This window comes from Necator americanus, chromosome IV, assembly GCF_031761385.1.
Source record: "Necator americanus strain Aroian chromosome IV, whole genome shotgun sequence".
Classification (NCBI taxonomy): domain Eukaryota; kingdom Metazoa; phylum Nematoda; class Chromadorea; order Rhabditida; family Ancylostomatidae; genus Necator; species Necator americanus.
Window position 1 is genome coordinate 13034737 of NC_087374.1, and position 23474 is coordinate 13058210.

Sequence of the window (23474 nt, forward strand, 5' to 3'; positions counted from 1 at the left end):
CATGATCTTTTACACGACCAGTTCCACGCCCAATTAGTCAGAATTATCTGACGCATAATTATTCATGGATACCATCTCCCAATATACCTGACGTTGTTGGCAGATGGTCATCGCTTCTCCTCTGTCACAATGTGGCAACAGAGTTCTCATGGGATCTGCTTTAACTACTGCTGCTCCCATTGATCAGGATAAACACACAATAGCGACCGATCTTCCCCTGCTCTCCAACCCCATTTTCATGTCGTTCGACAATCCAACGGCACATCAGAGTCGTAGATTTTATTTCGGGCGGCTGCGTCGCAAAGCGAGTTTGGAGCGCGAGATCTTCCCAACGCTGGGATGGCTTGTGGAGTCGTGTGTTGTGAACAACTCGGAGATATTATGTCGATCATTTCTTCATTTTCGTCTGATCAGACATTTCATATCCTGTAGCTTTTACGCGCAGTGTATCGATTGCGACCTGTGGCCAATTGTATTCTGTGTACTGTGCGTCGTTTTGTTGAATATAACATGTAACAGATATGAAGTCAACATCATCGAGTGGTCAACATCCCTAATATGCACTAAGGTTCTGAAGTAAACTCTATCATTTGTGTTCTTGGTTCCCTTTCATAGCACGACGAATACTCTGCGCTGGGATTCTTGTTAGAGGTAGTCCTCGGTCATTTCCTTACCACATCACGACTGAGCGAAAGGCGCAACGGAAAGACTGTGGCCGAATTGTCCTGTACCATCCATCGATCCAGAATTTTGTTTGAACCGTCTGTTTATTGAAAAGTCCGAATTAGAGAAAGAAGAAATGTTCTCATGTATCTTGACAAACTTTTTAAATGCAGCCATTTTCACAATGTTCGCCTTTCAGAGTGTACAAAATCTTTTTCTCATTGATTCTTTCCATTTCTGCAAATACAAATAAAGTTTGTTAACCACAAAGGCGTTCGTCAAGCAAGTGGTTCTAAGAGTGCTTCAAATGTCACATCTGGAGAGCGACCTCGTTCGATAAACGAATGACGTGCACTCTACACACTTCTTCACCGTTTTCGATTCGACAAAGTCGTTGGGCTGCTGATGATTTCTGATCGCCTACTGTTTCTTCTCGCAAAGAGTGCATAACCTCACCTATCCCGTTTTCTTTTGATAATTGAACGTGTCCTGGGCATTATGTTTTGTCACCACTTTTTCTTTGTTCCTGTTCATGAGCAGTCTTCGGATAAGCTGTAGTTGGGAGGAGGGGGCATCAGTGGCGCCCTTGTCGAATTAAATAATTATATCAATCGGGGGCCTAGGCAAAAAACAAGAAACGGACTCGTGTGCTTTTTCCGGGGATCTTCCAGCCTTTAAAGAAAGAAATGACAAAGGTAAATGAACAGCTATTTCATTTAGCCACACATGAATATAGTCAAGTAAAAACGACATGAAGCAGGGTGCATTTGCGTGCGCGCTCGAAACGGCGCGCTGAATGCAGCAGTTGGAACCGAGGTGGGACCGTCAAAAACTGCAGCGATGAGTGGTGCCAGCAAGGGTTCCAGCGCGCTCCTAACCGCTACGCTCCGCCGCACCGCCTCAAGAGTCGCGTAAGCAATTGCACCGCGCTTCATGTCGTTTTGACCCTACTATATTGCTGGTGCTACTATATTACTATACTGCTCAGCTTCAACTTAAATCAAACGAGCAGAAAGGATTCTGGAATAACAAACTTAATTGGATTATAGGGAACCTCCTAACTGTGATATGATTCAAACATGTGAGTGAAATAAATAATGAAGTAAATCGTCATCTGTAATGTTTGAGGAGGAGTGATGCACAGTTATAGTCGGGTCAGAACGACATGGAGTTCGGTGTCGTTGTGTAAGCGACAGGGTTCGAAGCGGCGCGGTACGCGAACTGTAGCAAAGAGTGTTGCTACCAACCCCTCTTTCTTTTATTTTTCTCGATTTTATTTTAACCCTTACGCTTCTAGTGTAGCAACTAACGCAACTACAACGAGATTTATATCGTTTTGACGTAACTATATTTCGTCCTCTCAGGATTAAAGGCATCACCCCACAAATCTGAGGTGGTACGGATTTCAGGTTGAGTATTCGTATACGGGATCGTAGATTATGGAGAGAAGGCTGATTCCGTCCATTTATTCCTAATTCCCGTAAAAACGGCCCGGAAGATACAGTTTCGAGCGTTCCGGGGCGCTACTTTCCACAACGAGTTCAATTGGAGCGCGCCAGCTTTGTGCACGCGCCGCATCTTCCGAGTCGTTTTTTTACGGCAATTAGGAAGCAATGAACGGAATCATCCCCTTCTCCACAATCTACTATGCCGTATACGAATAATCCACCTGAAATCCGTACCACCTCAGATTCGTGGGGTGATGCCTTAAACGAAGGGAAAGGTTGCCGCGTCCTGATATGGCGCGCCGACACATTTGCCTTGACTAGGTTTGCTACCCTTTAATGAATTGAAGTTGTGAATTGTGAAAGGCTGTCGTTTTTCTTGGCATGAAAGAGTATGGTTACACTTTTCGTAGCTGTGCGTATTGGAGGAAAAAGTATAAACTGCTGTACAGTAATCTTGTCTTAGGATTTTGATAAATACAGAGTTCAAAGGCATCTTTTGCGATCGGCCTTTCAATGGCGGGTTTTCAGTATTCAACAAGACTATAAACATAGTTGGGCTTCTTTGTATCCTTTAGAAAAACGAATCAACGTCGTATTGGGTCACGTTTGGAACTTCTCAGTACAACTCCTAGAAGTACGATTGGTTAATATGAAGTCTAGGAAGGGCTTACGATCTCGATCATATGCATATTAGCTTATTCTTTTGCTGTTCTCTCGGTTGACTCTTCGGTACCTCGGCCAACTACCAAACGAGAGAAGTTGTTTCTTGTTTCTTCCAATTCTGTATGCTTGACTACTATAAGTAAGTAGATATGGCGCACGAGTTTTTGCTTTTACTTCCACGTGTTTTATTTAATCGCAAAACTAAGTTTTGCCTGTAAATGGCAGACAAGGTCGATATCGATAAATGGCAGCTACTATAAGCAAATAGATATAGCGTACATAGTCTAAAACTAACTTTTGCCATCTACTGATATAGACCTGATGTAATTACTTTTTTTTCTACCTTCCTAAAATTCAGCTAATTCAACGCTACGTAGCGCACTAAATTCGTTACACTCTTTGGAGCACCTTTCATATTACGCAGTATCCTTTACTATAGTATGTCGGCATCGTTCGACCCCTACGATTGGGCTTCGTTCTACTTCGGGAAAATGGGACGCGAGGAAGCGGCTCGCCTCCTCTCCGAAGCTGAAGTCACCATTGGCACGTTTCTTCTCCGTGACAGCTCAAGACCGGGTGATTATTCATTAAGCGTGAGGTTTGTGAAATAAAGTAACTTACAGCTCGTACCGCATTGTACATATAAGCTATATTCTCCTTGCAGAGAGTCGGATGAAGAGAACAAAGTGCGCCACTATCTCATCGAAGAGAAATACGCCGAGAATGGTGTGAAACTTGTCAAGGTTTCTTTTCCTTTTTCGAAGTTCTAAATTCTTGGTGATAAGCCTCTTCCTTAGATCGCTGATCACGACTTTATGGATATACCAACACTGTTGAACCATTTCAAAATACACATTCTGGACAAAACATCTCTAACTGTTCCATATCGCAAAGGACAGATTGAGCAGGCTAGTCAATACCTATTTTGTTTTTCTCCTTCGCTTCATCATCAACTCTGCAAGTTTCTTTGAGTTTTAGTTTCCATTTTCCATTCTGTCAGCTTAAATGTTGACTCTTTTGCATCCTGCCTATTACCTCATTCTCGCCTGGAATACATTCATCTGAAGAGAAACTCTAAACTTTAGGTTATTGTTTTCTATTTAATGTGTTCTCACACGTAATACAATCCACAGAGATATGCACATATGCCAAGAAAGAAATAAAAGGTTAGAACCGTGATAGCGCAGGAATTGCACTGATTAACATTCGCACGACCACCAGATCTGGCAAGGAGAGCTTCCGAAGAATGGCGGTGACGAAAAAAAGCTTAAAAAAAACATGAAATTGTTGTGATCGCGATATATAAGTTAGAGTTTCTTTGAACATTTCCGTTCTTGTCTATTGTCCATTTGCTTCTGTTCTGAGTGCTGCGTCTTATTACTACCAGTACTCTTCCTAAAAGATTCAAGGTAATTATGCTAGTGCGACTAACGTTATAACAAACAATTTTTGTTTCTTAACGAAGGAAACTAACAATAAATCCCTTTACATATAGTCAGGTCTAGCGACATCAAGCTCGATGCAGTTCCGTGCGCTCGAATCAGCGCGGGGGAGCGTAGCGGTCGGGATCAAGGGGACTCTCGCTAGCACGTCTGCATTATAACTGCAAAAACCTATGAATTGTTTTTGAAAAGACTTGATCTCGTCTTCTTCGAAAACACATACAAATATCGTTGCTGTCAAGTAATTCTGGTGACTAAACTTGCAAGTCATTTGAATTTCGCGATGTTGCTCGTTAACATTTTTTACGAATGGGCTGAAAGAGGTAGCTTTTAGAAGTCCATTTTTTTCGTAGACATTTCTACTGCTTCTTGCCCTTCATATTGCATTTAAGGTGGTTGGCCTGTATAGATTCGAAGGTGAACGCGACACAGACCTACCGTTTGAAGCTGGAGAGATGCTGGAAATCATTGGGAAACCAGAAGCAGAATGGTGGCAAGCAAGAAATGCACTGAATGCGACGGGTCTCGTTCCAGCAATTTATGTCCGCCCGGTAATCCGCTACTTCATTGAAGAGTTCAAGCAACACTAACTTTTTGAACACTGGTCACATTTGATAGACGCAAGTTTAGTTTGCGCAACTCGAGTAACTTTTAAAGTAGTGAACTGAAGGTTGCTCATTTGTTTCATTCTTGTGGAGTGTTTGGTTCATTTTCAAGGTTTTCTAAAGATTCTAACGACTTGGAAGCAAACTGATAATTCTCGGAATTGTTCCTTGATTTACGGATCTGCTGTTCAGGTCGATGAAGCAAACGATCGTCATCTCAAAGGTCAAAGCCAGTCATCATTAGGAAGTTCTGTAGGGGAGGAGAGATTCAGCGGGATTTCGACAAACAGTGATCCAATTGAGGATCGCTATGAGGTTTTAACAGTTTCTATTGCCCAGTGAGAGAGAGGAGCAGTGCGAAAAAAATTGTTTTAAATTGTCGTTGTTGAAAGCTATACAAGTGGTCCGTTAAAAAGTAACCAACCTCCAATGCATGTGCTATTTTGACGAGACTGAAGCCTTTGCTCTCTGTCTCTCGACTTATCTGTCTGTCTGAAGACATCGTGTTCTCGTGTGAGCAGTGATCCAATTTTATTCTGAGTTTTTATTCAGCCTTTCGCCTTATCATTAGGAGTGTGTCCTATTGAGTAACAGTTGTGGCGGGCTACATATGAAGCGAGTGCGTTAAAATCACAGAAACCTTTAGCCGATAGCTGCCCGATCTTCGATCCACTTTCAGTATCTGCTAGCTTGTAGATGAATGATGAAACGCACAACGTTGCTTAATCTCTGTGGAAATGGGTCTAAGCTCTCGACTTCAATTCAGAATTCTTTGAATTTTATGAACGAGTGTGCAGCCTTACAATGAATTGCTGGGGCAAGCCGATGTGTAAAGTCAATATTTTTATTCGTCCAGGCGAGTCTGGTATTAGTTTGTCGACCCCAAAGAGATGAAAAGCCTGGTTGGGAGTATGATGAATTCGAACCACTGATCGATCGTGCAGCCAGAGGCAAGCCTTTTACCGAGTGCGCTACATCGAGCTTCGCTTGTAAATAAATAAGTAGAAGCAATTCACTTGCTCACTTGTCCTGTTATCGCTGAAGTCAGGGTACTTTTCATGACCTAGCCTGCGAGTGAAGAGAGTGAGGTTTAATTAGTTACAAGAAAGTGTTTCCTTTCGTTATACCATGCCATTGGAACCGTTCTCTTGTTGAGAATCTTCACAGCAAATACATCCGGCAAAGTTGGGTGAAAACGACCTGAAACTCGGTGCAGTTGCGTAAATTGCTGCGCTTTAAGCAGCGCGGTGGAGGTGGGATCTTGGCGGAACCTTTGTTAGCCCCACTCATCGCTTCAGTCCTGGTCGCTCGCGACCGTCAGCCCAACCGCACCACTTCGAGCGCAATCAATTATCCCATTGCACGGAGCTTCTGGGCATTTTTACCTGACTATACACAATGATAAAGCTAAGTTTCAGCCTCCACTTCCAGCAGTTGCTAAGGCTATTTATGACAGACAGCCGAATGCTTATGATCCAACACAGCTTAAGCTAAAGGCATGTTCATTTTGCAGTGAATTTCTTTCTCATCATTTATATAAACTTAGTTCTAGGCTCATATATCACCTTTTTTTGCTATGTATTTATCTCTAAGAAGCAAGAATCCGTTACAGAAAGGGCAGATGGTGCGAATCACAAAGAAGCTTACAAATGGCATGTACGAAGGCGAATTAGATGGACGGATTGGCATCGTTCCATTCACGTACGTACGTTTTACAAAAGCAGAGGCCGTCTAGAACTGTTGTCTTGGTGATTGATGCTATGTTATAATTCTCGTACAGCTCATACATATCCTTATTCGATCTGATATTCTTAGCAGAGCCACGTTTCTCAGTGCTATCGTATTATTGACTAAGGTTTTTATTATTGGCTGCGTTCTAAGGAATGTGTTCACCTTTCAAGCTCAAAAGTTTGCTTGCTTAATGACCATAGGTGAGAAATACTTGTCGGTTTTGTACCTTTTTGAAAGGATTGTTTTGTGCTTTTTAGACTAGAGATGTTCTTCCTGTATAAGTTGATGTGACACTGCTGCAGGCAATTCGTTCAGATTGGTAGGGAGAGAGATAACTTCCATGCGTTGATCATAGTAAATGCATAACGTGTATAAGTTCATTATTACCCTTACCTATTCACTGATTAGCTTTAGAGAGAACTTTTTTGAGGTTTGTAACAACTCGACGATCCAATAGATTTGATAGGATTAAGAAATTTCGTCTAGCTAGCGTCTTCGTGACAAATTCAATGCTGTTTTTTGTTTACTTTTCAGAGAAAGCCGCTGCAGGATTTCTAGAGAGAAAGAACAAATAGATTTTTCGAATTCAACACTACGCGCTCTTTTTTGCTGCAGTTTTTTTTCACTTTAGGGTTATTAATAGGACGTGCGAACATTGGAAATATAGTGTTGCTTGTATGCGCATTGCTTTTAGGACCGTAAACGCTGCGCCTAATAAGATAATTGTGGTAGAAACTAAGCCATAATTTGTTTATTTATTCGTGAATTAGCTGCAGGAACAGGTTTATCTATTACTTCGTGAACTGTTCCGATGTTATCAATACTAATAACGTGTTTTGAGGTGTACTTACTTGTATATTTTTAAACAAATTAGCTTTAATGAGTTCGAATGTGTAACTGGGAATAAATTTCAAATTATATTGCTTTTTATGTGCCTTTGTTTAAATTCGTAGCTATCTCACTATAAAGCACATAAGTGAACACATCCTTAGATCACTTTGTTATTTACCTGTTGCGGGAAATTTTCTGAATATAGAGGTGCATACAGTTGTTGGTATGAATTATCCGTTGTTATGTGAGGTTCTATCTGAACCTTTTTTATTATTGCTCTTATGCTTTGTTACCTGTACATTTTCTGAGTTCACTTCCTTGTGCCTCTCATTAATAACGAATTTTATTAATGAACCGGCTATACTTGACTCGCCTGGTGACATTCGGCGACGTACATAATGTTGGCGAATGTGTACAAAGGCGGAACATTGTGGCAACACTTCTCTGTTTGACATACACTAACCTTTTCCTTTATCCTTAACTTTATCGCGCTGATTTGGTTGAAAGCGTCTGAAGGTCTTTATACTTATAACCTTCTGCTGTAAATATGCATAAATCTTACTGTAATTGTGTTGAAAAGTTGCGAAAATGTTGAAGATGCTGTGATATCGACTGATTTACTGTATGTAATTGTGAGGTGCAAATATCTCGAAGTTAAAAGTTGAGAAAGCTAGAACTCTATCTATGTTTCTTCTGTTTTTGTTTGCAGAGAAGTGCAGGAAGACAAAATTTCCTACAGACTGCACATAAATGTTTCCAATTGGAATTTGAAGTAGAATTTGATTTCAAATAAGTAGCTATATGAACGAAACTGAGGGATTTTCCCTTTATGAGAGGTAATCGACAAGAGTTGCGGAGAATCCATTATTGTTAGATCACACGAACACAATAAGAATTTCTCGAACTCTCATGGAGATTTTAGTTTCTGGGCTGATATTTTTTACATGAGAAAATGTTCGAGCGTAAAGCATTCCTAAAATAATCATTTATCACATGCGCTCTCGTTGTTCATGGATTTGCTCGAGCGGGCACCACTGAAACTTCCATTTGTCCCGATCGCGTGCAAGTGTTGCCCAGGGACAGCCCTTTTCGTTAGGGACTCGAAGAGGGTTGCATTTTTCTTCGAAGGACTTCGTAAGCAGCTCTTAGGATCTGGTCGGTGGTCTTCCTGCGGTGCGTTTGAGGATTCATTTATTAACACCTAAAGCAGACGTATACAGGAAATGTGGGGCGAGTGTGGCGCATTGGTAAGAAGTTGTGATGCAGGTGAATTTGAAACAAACCTAAGCCCACAAGAATTCATCCTTCCGCCTTTCATTCTTCTGGGGCCGATAAATTGACGCAGGATTTCAAGCTAGAACAAAAACATTGGTTTGATATATTGATTAGTCCAGTGCTTATGTGGACAGTTCAAAGTATTGTTTTGTCCGCGTAAACAACCAATATATATGCAAAACAAACCAATATATAGTTCTGAATTCAGGCCGAACGTGTTTGTGCATTCTTAGGGGATTGACCTAGGCTAGCACCCTGTCTATTCTTATAGGTTACAGGAAATGTGCTTTCATGAGTATGCATTCCTATCCAGTCAAAAAAGTACTAATACCTATGCAGATAACAAACATCAAGAAGAAAAGTTATAATGGCATATACATGTGCTTGTATTACAATATATTCAAATATATTACATTTGACTTCATGTTATATTAGTGTTCGGTATTCACTCACGGTCGTTCGAGAGTATTCCTACGATAGCGGCCTTTTCCGAAAGTTGCCCGGATCTCACCGTTTATTCTCCAAAGGCATATTTCTTCAGATGATGTATACATCTTTAAAGGCATCACCCCTCGAATCTGGGGAGGTGCGGGTTTCAGATGGGTCATGCCTGTACGGGATCGTGGATCGTACAGGCATGACATGATCGTATCGTATCGTAGTATTATGGGGAGGAGAGTGATTCCGTCCATTTCTGCCTAATTGCCGTAAGAAAAAACGGCCCGGAAGATGCGGAGCGTGCAGGAGGCTGGCGCGCTGCAATCGAACTCGTAGAAAATAGTGCTCTTGCTCTGCTTTTGCTCTAGATCGAGGAAGTTGAACAGAGCCATATTCACAAACGAGAGTTATCGGCAAAGATGTGTCAGACGACAATATAAGTCCGCCGATTAAAGACAGCTCAACACGAGACGGTGTTACCATGCGTCGAGGAAAGTGGTGTAGATTATGAGTATAGGCGTCTTAGTACTCATTTCCCTCTACTCGTCGTGAAAAAAGGGTATATGGACGACGTCGGAAACGATGTTTCCACCTACGAGGTACGAGAAAATACTCCACCATTGTGCACGAGCCCCATCCACGGTCTCCTGACCACTCTATTCAAGTAAAACCAATGAATACTCTGTTGAGGAGCATGTACAAGAGCGACCGTTCTAACGTACCTCGCAAGAATTAATGCTGTTACCCACGCATTCTTTCGGGACGATTAGGAGAGTTAAGGGTGAACATGCTCATATTCATAATCTACACTACTAACCCTATCTTCCCGAAGACCTCACAACATCGTTAATTTCGTGATATGCTGCCTCTAAGTCAAATGAATAAACGTGGATTAGATTGTCGTGAAGTGAAAGGGACCCGAAGAGGACGGTTAATTAGTGGTTTCTCTCCATTACGTTTAAACATCGTATTTATCCTTTTTGAAGCACTCTGCTACAAACCGTCAAATCGGCAAATATTTGTGAGCAGAAGTTGATAAATCTTGAAAATAAGACTATTTGCTATTTCCTGTGTAACGTGGTATCTTGTACAATTTGAAGATAATTACAAAAGAAGAAAATAGCTTATTTATGAAGGGATATCGAGCGAAACACTACACAGCGGACTACAAGAAAATTGGAATGAACTTTGAGTACGTTGCTACGAATGTACCTGGCCCTAACACTGACACTGGTGCGTGGGAGCTGCTAGCCTGCTGTGATTGCACCAGCGAATGTTCTGCGGAACAGAAGTGTACTTGCTTGCTAGGAGCAGAGGTTAGCCATTCTTGTAGTTATGCCAACATTTTGTTATATTTTCTCTTTTTCTTGTAAAATAAGCCGAGTTTTTTTCTTCCTTGTTCCCACAAAATTTATACCTCGACAGTTATGCAGACTTAAGTGTTCCTGCTATTCACTTTGATAGTTTTACAGGATTAATTCACATTAGTGTCGAGAAGCAGAACTTTGTTGTTATTATTTCAGTAATATTTGGTAAATTGTAGCAAGTAACTAAATAACCCAGTAACTAAACAAAATTAGTTTGTGATGATGGGATCAAATGATGTTTATGCATTTCAAATTGAAAGTTTTATTGTACAATACTTCATTTATACTTTATTGGTGTCTGATAAATATTGGAAATAATAATGTCGAGAATGAACGTCCACATACTTCTACTAGTCTTAGGTAAGCACAAAAGTAAGAAGTTCCGCTGTGTGCTAAGAGATTTCACGCCATTGGCGCAGTCAGATTTATCGGAACTGAACTCCGCCTGAGAAAGTTGTTATTGCTTGAAGACAACAAATTGGTAATAAACTTGCTTGCGAAGATGAAAGCACTGGCCTGGTACAACAAAATATCCACAAGTCACTGTATATAGTGCACAAACATTCACAAAATTAACATGATGCCGACTTGAAGTCGAAATTGGGGCATCCAGAGAAGATTAATCAGCGGCAAACACTATCTTTCAATGTATAAGAGTATGTAATTATTATTGTAGGACAACTATTCTATCAATGGTTTGTTTTTGGAGAAATCAAGTGGCGCTCCTATTCTTGAATGTCACAGAGAATGTTCATGCTCCACATGGGACAAACCATGCAGAAATCGTGTGGTGCAACGTGGTGTGAATGTACTACTAGAGGTAATACTTTTTTTTCAATTTCAGTGAGATTGCTTCTGAACAGCGAATTGCAAACAACAAATTGCTCATGTTTACTCATGATCACATACATTCTTTTGCAATTTACATTGGTTTTTAATTTGGGAATGAAAAAAAGGCCTTTGTATACATCTAAATGTACATCTACATTTTTTTGTTCTCCTTATTCTGTACTTTTCGGAAGGAGAATTCTTCACGGGACATCCGCTGCTTTTTATAAAGTGCGAATGTTCAACATCTCGAAACTTCGAAGCACAAAAGAAGCGTCCATAGAGCACAATGATCGTTCTCAACTGTCAAATGTCTTCCTGTTTTCCCATGCGAGAGAACCTGAGGCGATAGTTCATCAATCAACAGTTCTTCTTTGGAAGTGAATAGTTAAGACACTCGAAGCCATAAAAGCTAAGCATTAATCATCGAGGATCCATGACATGTAGGCTAACGCTACTAGGAGAATATACCCTTGTGAATACAGATCAAAGGGTGAAGAAAAATTAGAGTTGCGATGTTTCGGTTCTTTTTTTTTCTTGAAAATACTACGTTACATGACTTAGCTATTCACTTCAAGTAAGCTTGTTTGAACAGTTTGATAAGGTTGAAACACTAGTAATTCTTCATCTATCTTGCTTTTTTCTCTTAGTACGTTTTGCGTCCATGTCGCAGATCCTTTTAAGTTTTAGGGCTTTGACTGACTCAGGTGTTCAATTTCAGTAATGACCTGTCGATTGATGAACTATCACCTTCTCAAATCTTTTTTCTGCCTTTCAAGTGGAAACGTCATTGTTTGAATCTGCGTAGGACCATCGCGAACTGCAACGATAAGTTGTGCTAGCATGAGTCCCTCCTCGTTTTTAACTGCTTGTTCCACTGCACCCCTTCGAGCGCGACCGCCCACGCAACTGAACCGTACTTCACGTCGTTTTCACTATAATAGACGTTCCCTCTTTAGGTGTATAAATGCTCCGATGAGAAAGGTTTCGGAGTGCGAGCTGCTGAACCGATTCCGGAGCAAACATTTATCTGTGAGTATGCTGGCGAAGTTCTGGACAAGGAAGAGGTAGAGGAGCGCGCCATGTTTAAACATGACCACAACTACACACTAACAGTTCAAGAGCATGGAGCAGGTAAATGAGATAGAAGTAGCGAAATCGTTTTGACCTGACCTAAAGGGAAAATTTCCCTATATGTCCTATATGGAAAATTATGTTGTCACCAACCATCTTGCCATTTTTTTGATATCAAACTCTTTTGGATTGCCTTCCAACTTTTTTTTTTGTATCTGAATTTCAACTCTGTTCAATTATAGAGGCCACAGCACTTCTACCGTAGAATTAAGGGCATCACCCTACGAATGGTACGGATTTCAGGTGGAGTATTCGTATACGGAATAGTAGATTATGGAAAGGTTTGGTGATCCCGTCCGTTTTTTTGCTAATTGGCGTAAAAAAAAACGGCCCGGAAGATGCGGAAGGCGCGCGCACGAGGCTGGCGCGCTTCAATCGAACTCGTTGTAGAAAATAGCGCGCCGGAACGCTCGAAGCCGTATCTTCCGGGCCGTTTTTTACGGCAATTAGAAAGAAATGGAATTACCCCCTCTCCTTAATCTACGATCCCGTATTCCAATACTCCACCTGAAATCCGTACCACCTCAGATTCGTGGGGTGATGCCTTTAAGGAAAGGATTGATGAGTAATCATGTGGTGTGTTTGCACATATATAGTAGAGCCACAACAAGATGAAGCACGGCGCAGACGCGTAAGTGGTTGAAGCGATGGGTAGTAGAGGTTAGAATCGAGTGAGGACCTTTCTACCACCGTTCATTGCTGCAGTTCGCGATGGTCAAATCTCGATTCCAACCGCTATCTCCACCGCATCGCTACGAGCACAACCGATTACGCAACTACAGCACTTTTCATGTCGTTTTGACCCGTCTATACCTTTTATTTCACATTTTAGGAAGACCATTCCAAAGTGCGAGAATCAATTACACTACATTGTTAAGAGAACGAAATCTGCTACAAGCCTGTACAAAAAAAGTTGGGAACAGGACAAGTTTTAAATTGGACATATTCGTTGTTTTTCTACCATACTCGTCGCTCATTGAGTGAAGCCTGCGATGGTCCCGCTTCGATCCCAACCACTTGCTCCACCGCGGCGATTCGGGCGCAGCCGCTTACGCAACTGCACCGAGCTTCAAGTCATTTTCTCCGGACTGTACCTTCAGAATTAAGTTTTTCTTAGTTGACCATGTTAATTGAAAACACTAACATTATGCCGACGAGTACGTAGTCGCTCTAAAATTCCTTATTCTGTTCTAAGGAAACCCGCTTGTTCTATAAAAATGCGCCTTTTCTAAAAGAGAATGCGCCTTTCCGTACCGTTGGCGTTATCCGCTATTCGCTAGCCACTTTATTATCATCTCTCTGACTGAAAAAAGTAAGTGAGGTGGTTCAGTTCGCTGACCAGAACTGAATACGATCGGGCCCCTGCAACCGGTATGAATGAGTATGCTTAGGAGGACCCTGCTTAGCTTCTAATAAAATTATTTCCCACCTCAGAAATCAATCAGATTTATTTTTTTATTGACTTGCCCTTTATTTCAAAATTTCATGTTTCAGGGGGTGTGATAACCACGTTCATTGACCCTCGACGCCGTGGAAATTTGGCGCGATTCATTAACCATGGATGTCAGCCAAATCTATCAATGGCGATTGTACGTATAGGTTACACAGTGCCTCATATAGCACTATTCTCAAACAGGCAGGTTTTTGTTCATAAGTATTGAAAGTTTTAAGTTAGTTACGGGTAAACGTGAGTATGAGCAGTACAGTGAACTGTGTCCGTGAAGTTTTGAAATAGGAAAAAAAAACAGATGGACCTGATTAGGGCGCTTCTTTCATGCAATTTTTGCAAGTTGTAATTTAAAAATTGGAGAAGGTCATTGTAATTTTTTTAAAGCGAACACAACTAAAAGGGAACCAGATTTAGAGGCAGCATCACGAAATCCTCGGTGTTGCGATACAACATCGAGCAGCAGCGATAACGCCCACGGTTATAATGCTTGCATTTTTTTTAATTTGAAAGGGATTGGATGTGATCCCTCCCAAACTCTTAGATAAACCCCTACCACTGTCTACTCATGCGGAGATCCCAGCGTCTAGAGTCTTGACACGTGGTGCCTTTGAACCACTTTTCCCTAGATTAATAAAAGCAACCGAGGTGAGAACTCTGGATGTTCATGTAGTCAGTAGCGAGTTTGGATCATCCTTTCAATCAGTGGTAGGAATCTCTCAGTTTTCCAGGAAGATTCATGTTGGGGAGGAGTTGTGTTACGACTATGGTGTGTCAGCCCTAGGCGGAACCGAACGCAAGAGGTGTCTCTGCGGGTCTACTGGATGCCGTGGCTATTTACCAATGTCATCCACAGCTTCGGAATAATATTTTGAAATCCTGTGGCTCTAAGTTTTTCTACTGAAGCAATAAATCTCTTTTTATGCTTTGCCGATTTCAAATGTGATGTTGGTCGTTAGTCGATTACTATCTACATTTGTAGAAGTTATTTTTGTTGGCTTAATCACTGCAAATAGGCTTACATTAATACTAAATGGGTCGACACAAACGCATTCCAACCAAAAATCGGAAGAAGTTGAAGTCCGTAGATCCATTCAATAAGAATGGAGCATCGTTACGAGCCTTAGCGTTAAGGTGAGTCTACATTTAAATTTATCTCCAATTTAAATCTTCGAATATCATCGCTATAAGCACAAAAACTATAAAAAAAAAGTACGACAAATAATATGTAGTACATAGGATGACACCATGCGAAAACAGCATTTTGTTCTTGTAGGTTTTTCATGTTTTGTGTTTTTTTCAACATTAAAACATTGATATTCTATACCGCTGATGCGTAAGGAGGTGCTTCTTTCCATTTTTTTTTTTGCAGCACTGTGAATTGGGAGCCGAATGATGAAGACCAGCCGATGTCGAGGTGCTTAAGAGAATTACAGGTGTTGTGCTCAAAAGTTATTTTGACTTTACTGTATGTGATATTTTGCTTGAAGTGACTGCGGCTGCAAAGCTGGTTTTCTGCGACTTTTTAATGTTGTTTATAGACCTGAACTAATATAGTTCTTTTTTCATTGTATTGAATCTGTACATATCCTTTTGTTCAGGAAAGCAAAAAGGAAACAATTACCGACAAGAAGGATGTGAAAAGGCGGAAACAACGGAAAAACAAAGTTCTCGGTATGTGGAAGCGTCGATTTGGTGCTCTTGCTAATCATACTGTAATATGTAGCGTTAATTTATCCGTCCGATACGTATTCCCGCCGACATCCGAGCATTTAATACATTCCACTGGGTAGCTCGCTTAGCTGTTAACCATTCATACACTTCCAATAGCGGAACATCGAGATGGAGTGTGCAGTTGAACCAGCAATGTAGTAGGGTCAAAACGACATGAAGCAGGGCGCAATTGCTTCTCTCGAGGCGGTGCGGTGGAGCGTAGTGGTTAGGAGCGTGCTGGAATCCTTGCTGACACCACCCAGCGCTGCAGTACGCGATAGTCCCACCTCGGTTCCAACTGCTGCCTCCACCACCCCGTTTCGAGCCCGTACGCAAATTCACTATGCTTCATGTTGTTTTGACCCAACCATACAACATTTAATTGAATGACGCTGCAACGTGCTCAACAGAACTGAAGCAAGGGATGACAAGGAACGAGGCAAAACGAGAAAGACGTGAACATTGCTAGGCGATGGTCATTTTCTCATTTCTTAACGTATGGAAAAGGAGTTATACTCTTAGAGGTAGTCGGCAATGCAGTACACGAATATATGCATACTATGGACCCCAGCATTCGATAATATCAAGCTATTTTCTGCATTTTCGCTGCAAATCTAGCGTTTGAAATTTGTAAAATGAAACGAAAACTCATGTGTGAGGAGAAGAGAGGGATGATGGTGGATAGCGGCAGTTCGTTATTGCGCTCAGACAGTTATTGAAGTTATTGATATTTATTCACTTTCGCTTTCGAGGACGTGAGAACCTGACCGCTGAGATTTTTTTTCCGTACGCTGATCGCAATTTCCACATATGCTGCGGTCAAAATGAATCACTGTGCAGTTGCGTAAGCGGCTGCGATCGAAGCGGTGCGGCGGAGTGCAGCGGTTGAAATCTAGCGGAGACCGCTGACCACAGGAATACCATTCCTCACTGTAGTTCGCGATGGTTCCACCCCTATCCCAACCGTTCGAGCGCAGACGCAACTGTAATGTGGTTCATGTCGTTCTAACCCTACTATATGTATAAATACTACATTATATACATAATTGTGAATTTCGATATATATATATATATATATATATATATATATATATATATATATATATATATATATGTAGAAAATTGTGATCAGCATGCGTAAAAAAACTCAGCTGCCAGGTTTTCATTTTCTGGGGAGCGAAAGTGAATGAAGATCAATAACTTCAATAGCTGTCTGAGCGCATTGTCGACGAATTGCACAGTCGAAGTACTCGCCACGAATGACACTGAATACAATAGGAGAGCAGTTCGATTTGGGTGCGTTACAGTGGCCCTCCTCCCACACAATAGGAGAGCAGTTCGATTTGGGTGCGTTACAGTGGCCCTCCTCCCAACTACATTTTACCCAGTAAAAGCTACCGTCTGAAATGCAGTAATATGCAGTTAAGCTGGTCATGGTTTTTGCTAAGGATTAGGTCGACGAGTAGAGGACAATAATCATAGGCAGTGCGTTGGAGCTTTGGTTAGATGACATCCGATCAGCTGTTTTGATTTTATGCTGAGAATATTACATTCAACTTAGAAGTCAGACGGTATGCTATCTTCGATCATCGTATGCAACCATAGTTAAAAATCTGTCTCTTTCTTGTATCCGTTTTATCAGCACGTATAAGTCTGCTCGACCGCAGACAGCCAAATCTGTGAGTAGCGAAACGCGAAAATTTTCTATCTTTCAGCGGAGGCAGAAAAAGCGGGTATTCGAAAGGGTCGCTTCGAGACAGTGGAGCATTTCGTGAGACGTGTTGAGCGTATGACTTTTGCAGCTGTGAAAGAACATGAAACATTGGTACGTTTCCATATTTTCACTTAATTTGCACATCTTTGTCATTGTGCTAGAAAAAATCCGCCACGTGAGATAATAGGAGCTGAGTTTTAGTGGGTCTCACTAGAACAATGTCAGCGCTTAATGCTTTATCCGTTAATTTTATGTTAGCCTAAAGAGAAGAAGGAACCTTTGTTCAGTATTTATCCGGTGATGTTTCTAAATTATGCTGATAGCAATCAGAAATGCGACTGCAGAATAAAATTTAGATATCATTATTACGAGACGCCCCTACTGATGCATGTAAGGCGCCCAGGCTTGTGCAAATCCAAATGCAACGGCAAGCTCGGGGTGTTGAGATGTGCCGCCAAATGCTAGAGCTGCTGTCGAGGACTGTTCTACCCACTTTTTTCAATGAAAAGAATAGTTATCTTCTCGTTTTGTTCAAATGCCAACATGCTGAATCAGTGATTGAACCAAGACCAGTTTCGACAATCTACGACAAGCTTGAAGCTTCGAGGAATCTAAGAAGCGCTGAGGCATACGTACGCTGTTTTTGTCAGTAGAAGAAAGCGTTACTGTAGCGCTAGATACCGTTCACCCGCATGTTGCGCAATCAACTAAGGGCAAAGTCAGGGGACTAGGAGAAATTAAATTTCTCCTGATAATCCGTTTCCTTCTGATTGCGTGTTCCCTGATTACTACTTGTTTCCGTCGATCACGTACTTCAAGTCAGTCAGGAAGTTTTTTACATCGCTGGAGTGCACAACCGGCGTCCAATTGCTCGAGGCAGGACTTTACACCATTGATCACAATTACTTGTTTCTAAAATACTTGTGTTTTTAATACTGTAGTATTGTTATTTATTTTTATTTCATATATTGATATTTATTCCACAGATTTTTGAATTCTTTGTTGGAAAGTTCTCATTGTTTAAGAACATGAACGTGTGGTTTGGCATCTACTATAAAAAGACCACTCCTTTGTCAGTTTCGTTTTCTCTAAGATTTCCTTTATTTCTAGATAAAGCAAGGTTTGGTTGGAAGAAAGGAATCAGAAATTGAAGCTGATTTCAAACTGCTCGAAGAAAAAGAGAAGGCGCAAAGAGAACAGAAGAGGAATGAAATTCAGAACAAAATCAAAGCTGCTCGTAAAATACGAAATCAAACAGCAAAAATCAAAGAGGTGTGGAGGGTTGTAATGGTTTACAGTTGCGTACTTACCAAAATCCAAACGGAATGTTTATTTTTTTAGGAAACACTGAAAACCAAAGAGAGAATGAAATCTAAGAGAAATGCTGAGGAGAAAGCAGAAGATGAAGCTGGTATAGAAGAAATGCAAGTATGACTTTTCTTCTTGGAAAATGTTTGAAGTTGTGGTTTTTAATTAATTAAAATAATTCGTGCTTTGTTCATTCTTTTTAACCGATCGAATATTTCCAGTCTTCTTATCGTTATCTTTTATTTTGTACCCGTTTAAAGCAATATGACCTAATGTGAGCTGCTGCTTTTTTTTAGCACAGAAGAAGTTACAGATTATGAGTTCTTTTGCCTGTATGGTCTTCATAAAAGGGAGTAGGTCTCGACGTAAACCATAGTGCTTCTTAGTTCCTACACAAGGTGTTTTGCCAATTTGTTTTCAGCAGTAAAACCGTCAACGTTTTTCCTGTAGTTCTGGCTTGCTTCCCTTCGAGGTGCCTGTTTAATGTTGGCTCCGAATATATATTTGAAGGGCGCTAAACGTGGTAGGTAGGTGTGAAATTCCACACTGCCGCTACCCAGCTCATCCGAGATGACCGATAATTTATAGTAACTGATAAGCTTCTCCAACTTCAGTTTTCTTGCTTATTATAGATTTTTCTTGTCAGTGTGCATAACTAGGACTAGTTTTTAGATCTAGTCGTAGAAAAATCCTTTTTTGTTAGCACCATCGCCTTCTCGATTATCGCTCCATGTTCGCTAGGGCTATCCAATGCTACTACCTAAGACGTAACTCTTTCAATCTGTCACTACTTTCGATGATGACTTTGTTTGTTTAGAAAATAGAGCGTGCAGGAGGAAATCTGACTTTAAATAAGGTTCCACGAAATAACGTCTCTTCAGCCACATACCATTTAAGGATGTTTTTTTTTTTGTTCAGGAAAACGACAATGTGATGGACGGGGCACAATCGTGTAGTGCTACGATTGATGGTAGCAACTTACAGTCGACGACAAAGAGGAGAAAACTATGTGGTTCCGATTGGACTCGAAAGATGAAGTTAGCCAGAACGCTACCTCGACAAGAAGTCGCGCTCAATCAACGAGGTCGGCTCTAAGCACCATATCATTGTACAAGAACAAAACAAAAAACAACAAAAACGCGGTCAACTCAGTTGCCTACCTTTCCCGTACTGCTTTATTTTAGTTTCCCTTATATGTTCCAATCACCTCTTTCGATTTTCTAAGCCAGCGAAAGTTTTACATGCAGAATATCTCGAGAATATCTCAAGGAAAACTTTCTTTAACTAGTACATACATTTGCTCAGGGATGGAAGGAAGACAGGATGGCTCCGAAAGCCCTCATAGTGAGATCCCATAACATATTCAGGACAACCGTAAAAGCGAAATGTGGGGCCGTAGTAATTTCTCCCGTCATTCGGTTGCGCGGAGCGGAGAGTCAGTCGAATTACGGCACTATATCGACTACATCATTTAAAGCCACCACCCCCCGAATCTGGGGTGGTGCGGGTTTTAGGTGGGTTATGCCTATACGGAGTCGTAGATTATGGAGAGAAGGGTGATTCCGTCTTGTTCTTCCTAATTACCGTAAAAAACGGCCCGGAAGATGCGGCGCGCTATTTTCTAAAACAATTTCGATTGGAGCGCGCCAGCCTTCTGGACGTGCCGCATCTTCGGTGCCCTTTTTTACGGCAGTTAGAAAGAAATGGACGGAATCACCCTTCTCTCTATAATCTGCGACCAAGTATAGGCATAACCCAGCTGAAACACGCACCACCCCAGATTCGTAGGGTGACGCCTTTAAGTGCAATAACTGATGTTTCTGATCTGGAATGGAGCAGAGAGAAATGAAAGAGTGAATGTTACGTGTCGACGAATAACGTGGATAAAAAAGAAAAAAAGTAGCCTGTAAAGTAACAGCCAAATAACAGGTGCTGAGAACTGAGCATCTGAGATGTGTTATGTACTACTATTAAAGTACAGGAGTTACTTCATTACGTTAATGTGTGTTCCAGTCCCAGTGCCTTGCCAAACTAGCTCCTTATCAAAGGCGAACAGAAATTGATGTTTTATGCAAGGAGGTGAGCGTAATTGCTGCAGGGCTGAGGGAAGCGGAAGGATGTAGCGGAAAAGCGAACGCAGACGCGTTGCAACATCGCGTGCTAACCCGATCGAGTATATTTGGAAGCAACTTAGATGTGTATTGAAATTCTTCCTTTATGAAATGTTTTAGAGGTCATACGATTTGGTGAACGCTATGATGCGCCCCCCATATTCCAAGGAATGATGAAGAAAGAGATGGATCCACTTATGGCTAAGGTGACGTCTTTCTCTTTTAGATATCGCCGTTGCTACTCGATGTTCTTATATTTCTGGGAGCAATGCACGGTAACATCTTTGTTTTAGCATCACATTGCATCATGTAAAGCGTTTGGACAACTCATCCTTTAGAATTGACTGAAATAGAGACAGATAATGATGAGGACGGACCCACAATTAGACGATTTTTTTCAAACCAGAAAATTAAAACGTGTTCAGAAATCCATCCCCCTCCCCCACGCCGCATTTTGTCGAGCGTTTACATTGAATGAATTAGCTCTAAACGCACTGGGACCTAATTTTCTTGAAAAAATTCGAATGGTACTTTCTTTTTTTTGCCTCTTATAGAAGGAAATTATTTAAGTGAGTATTTCATGAGTGATACCAGTCCACAAAATCCCTGTGATCACTCAAAATATTTCTGCCATGCGGAAAAAAAGAAAAAATTTCGCTAAAACGGTAATTTGCATCGTTATTAGTACCTTCTTCTATCTAACACACGCTGAAATTTGGTCTTCATGCTAAGCAGAGGTGGGAATCCTCAGCATTCAGACAATTCTTCTTGTGAACTGATGATTTCAGTAACAATATCACTTCTGTCAAATTTGCAATTGAAACGGAAAGGTCAAGAATAAGATGGAGTGGTAGTTATTGGCACACAACAGAAAACATTAATGAAACAAAAGAAATGCAGTACAAATGATAAGTTCTTTACCCTTCACGAAGCAAATGACATGGAATAATGAATAGCTGTTCTATTTACATACAACTTCAATCGCGATTTAAATAAATGCACTCTCGAAATCCTTCATATCGAAGTGGTAAGAGGGATTTAAAGAAAATAGTAAACATAGAAAATGCAAATAGTTAAAGTGGTTGGAAAGAATAAAGAAATTCACATAAAGTTCGCAAACAAATATATCTCAAAGTATGAGACTGACAACTTGGTTGGTGTTACATACATTTCAGAGATTTCTCTTTTGAATTTATTTAGCTGACCTGTTTTCGCAATACTATAGATTACTAATCTATTATAAGCACTCATATTCTATCACTAACGTTCCCCGTGATGCCTCCTTTTGCCGGTGTTCTTTTTCTATCTTGACCAAGAAGGGGAAGAAATCGACCGAAGTCGAAGAAGACGATGTTGCGTTCCTGGGGAAATGTCAAAGAAGTAATTATTCGAGAGCTTATGCCACATGGTTCTACTATCAGTGCTGAGAAATACTGCGAGCAGCTGGACCGGGCAACTGCAAAACCTAGAGGGGAAGATTTCTTGCGTGAAAACGCGCCCACGTTTCGCGACGTTGACTCAGATGAAGCTGCGCAACTCGGTTGAACCATCCTTTCCCATCCGTCTTGCTGTCCGGTCGTTGCCCTGTCCATCTACCACTTGTTTCGATCTCTGGCTCATCATCTGGAAGGACGCCACTTCGTTGATGAGGATGGACATTCACTCATTCTCTGATCGCAAGTCTTCTACAAGAAGGAAATCTAAAACTACGAATACGTCAGTGATTGAAATCTAAACATGTGAGAATAAACAGTTTGCAAATGAAATGTTACAAAGTGAAGTAGAAATCAGTTGCCAACCTAGCACGTCGAAAAAATCCAAATGTTTATGTTTATGTTGAGAAGTGCTGAAGATATTCAGTAGCTTTGTTCCTTGCAACACTGACTAGGGTTAGATGGTTGTGGTCTACCACGGCGAAACACAACCGCCACAATAAGTCCTGCTACTCTATGACGGCTTACTACTGTGGTTTGCAACAGTAGCGCGGACGGGACCATGTTCGACTGCAACTGCACGGTCCATCGATGGTTTGAGAGTGCCCAGTGCTTTCCAAATCCTTCATTCCTCCCGGGTCGAAATTCGTGAACCTCAAACGGTTCTGAATTGAAGTCGAATGCGTAGGCGCATCCCTGTGGGGATTGATCAACGTCGTACTATTTATTGTTATCCTTTATGCAGGCTGCAGAAGATTTTTCCATTGACTTTCTTACTAACTCATTTCGCCACTTCACATTTCAGTAAAGTGGGCGAAGCCTGTTCTGTCCTCATTACCTATGTTTCGCAATCGCCACTGAAACCCAAAGAAATCAATTTTTTAGTTCTCTCGGAAACGGAAAGGTTTTTTCATCTTAAAATTAAAAATACTCACCTTATCGTTTATCATTGTTTGCATAACAATGACACAGGAAGCTAATAACATGTTCTGGATTCGCATTTTACTTTTCATTCTTAATCTAATGACGATCATCATGAAGTGCATTTCCACCTCCTCCTATTTTCCATTCATTTTGAATTACTGATAATTAAAAGTGGAATAGCTACGTGATTTCAGGCTGGCAGCAGGAATCTGTTGCTGTGTAGCCTTCTGCAGAAGCAAAACGTTAAGGAAACCAAGTATCTAGAGGAAGAAAAAAGACGAGAACAGGAAGAGATCGATCGACAACGAGTGATTGAAGCATATAGAGAACTGAAGCGAAAGAAAGGGCGTGCAGTGTCCTCAGATTCTTAGAGAATGCTTTTATGTTGCAGTTAAAACA

General features: G+C 41.1%; 3 protein-coding genes across 5 annotated transcripts; all 3 read left to right on the plus strand.

Moving 5' to 3' along the window:
• Positions 1–3214: 3214 nt before the first annotated feature.
• On the plus strand, positions 3215–6814 carry RB195_001117 (uncharacterized protein; the record flags this gene model as incomplete). Of its 2 annotated transcripts, XM_064197746.1 has the most annotated exons (9): positions 3215–3372; positions 3439–3517; positions 3572–3682; positions 4609–4767; positions 5014–5136; positions 6240–6317; positions 6434–6522; positions 6655–6752; positions 6810–6814. In XM_064197746.1, 9 exons carry the CDS (start codon positions 3215–3217, stop codon positions 6812–6814), a joined length of 900 nt encoding a protein of 299 aa, XP_064053626.1. The 2 variants fall into 2 exon arrangements, with proteins under 2 accessions (XP_064053626.1, XP_064053627.1); XM_064197745.1 differs by lacking the exons at positions 6655–6752; positions 6810–6814 and having other exon boundaries at positions 6434–6556.
• A 2845-nt stretch (positions 6815–9659) lies between these two features.
• On the plus strand, positions 9660–14739 carry RB195_001118 (uncharacterized protein; the record flags this gene model as incomplete). 2 transcript variants are annotated; one of them, XM_064197747.1, is made up of 6 exons in its annotated part: positions 9660–9695; positions 10233–10412; positions 11140–11283; positions 12251–12425; positions 13920–14014; positions 14097–14147. In XM_064197747.1, the coding sequence occupies 6 exons, from the start codon at positions 9660–9662 to the stop codon at positions 14145–14147; spliced, it is 681 nt and encodes a 226-aa protein (XP_064053628.1). The 2 variants fall into 2 exon arrangements, with proteins under 2 accessions (XP_064053628.1, XP_064053629.1); XM_064197748.1 differs by lacking the exons at positions 9660–9695; positions 14097–14147 and adding an exon at positions 14608–14739 and having other exon boundaries at positions 10227–10412; positions 13920–14065.
• A 166-nt stretch (positions 14740–14905) lies between these two features.
• RB195_001119 (uncharacterized protein) lies at positions 14906–23446 on the plus strand (the record flags this gene model as incomplete). The annotated part of the gene is made up of 9 exons (XM_013449975.2): positions 14906–15006; positions 15245–15308; positions 15474–15546; positions 17301–17410; positions 18410–18571; positions 18641–18727; positions 19526–19691; positions 20839–20924; positions 23270–23446. The coding sequence occupies 9 exons, from the start codon at positions 14906–14908 to the stop codon at positions 23444–23446; spliced, it is 1026 nt and encodes a 341-aa protein (XP_013305429.2).
• Between the last annotated feature and the right edge of the window lie 28 nt (positions 23447–23474).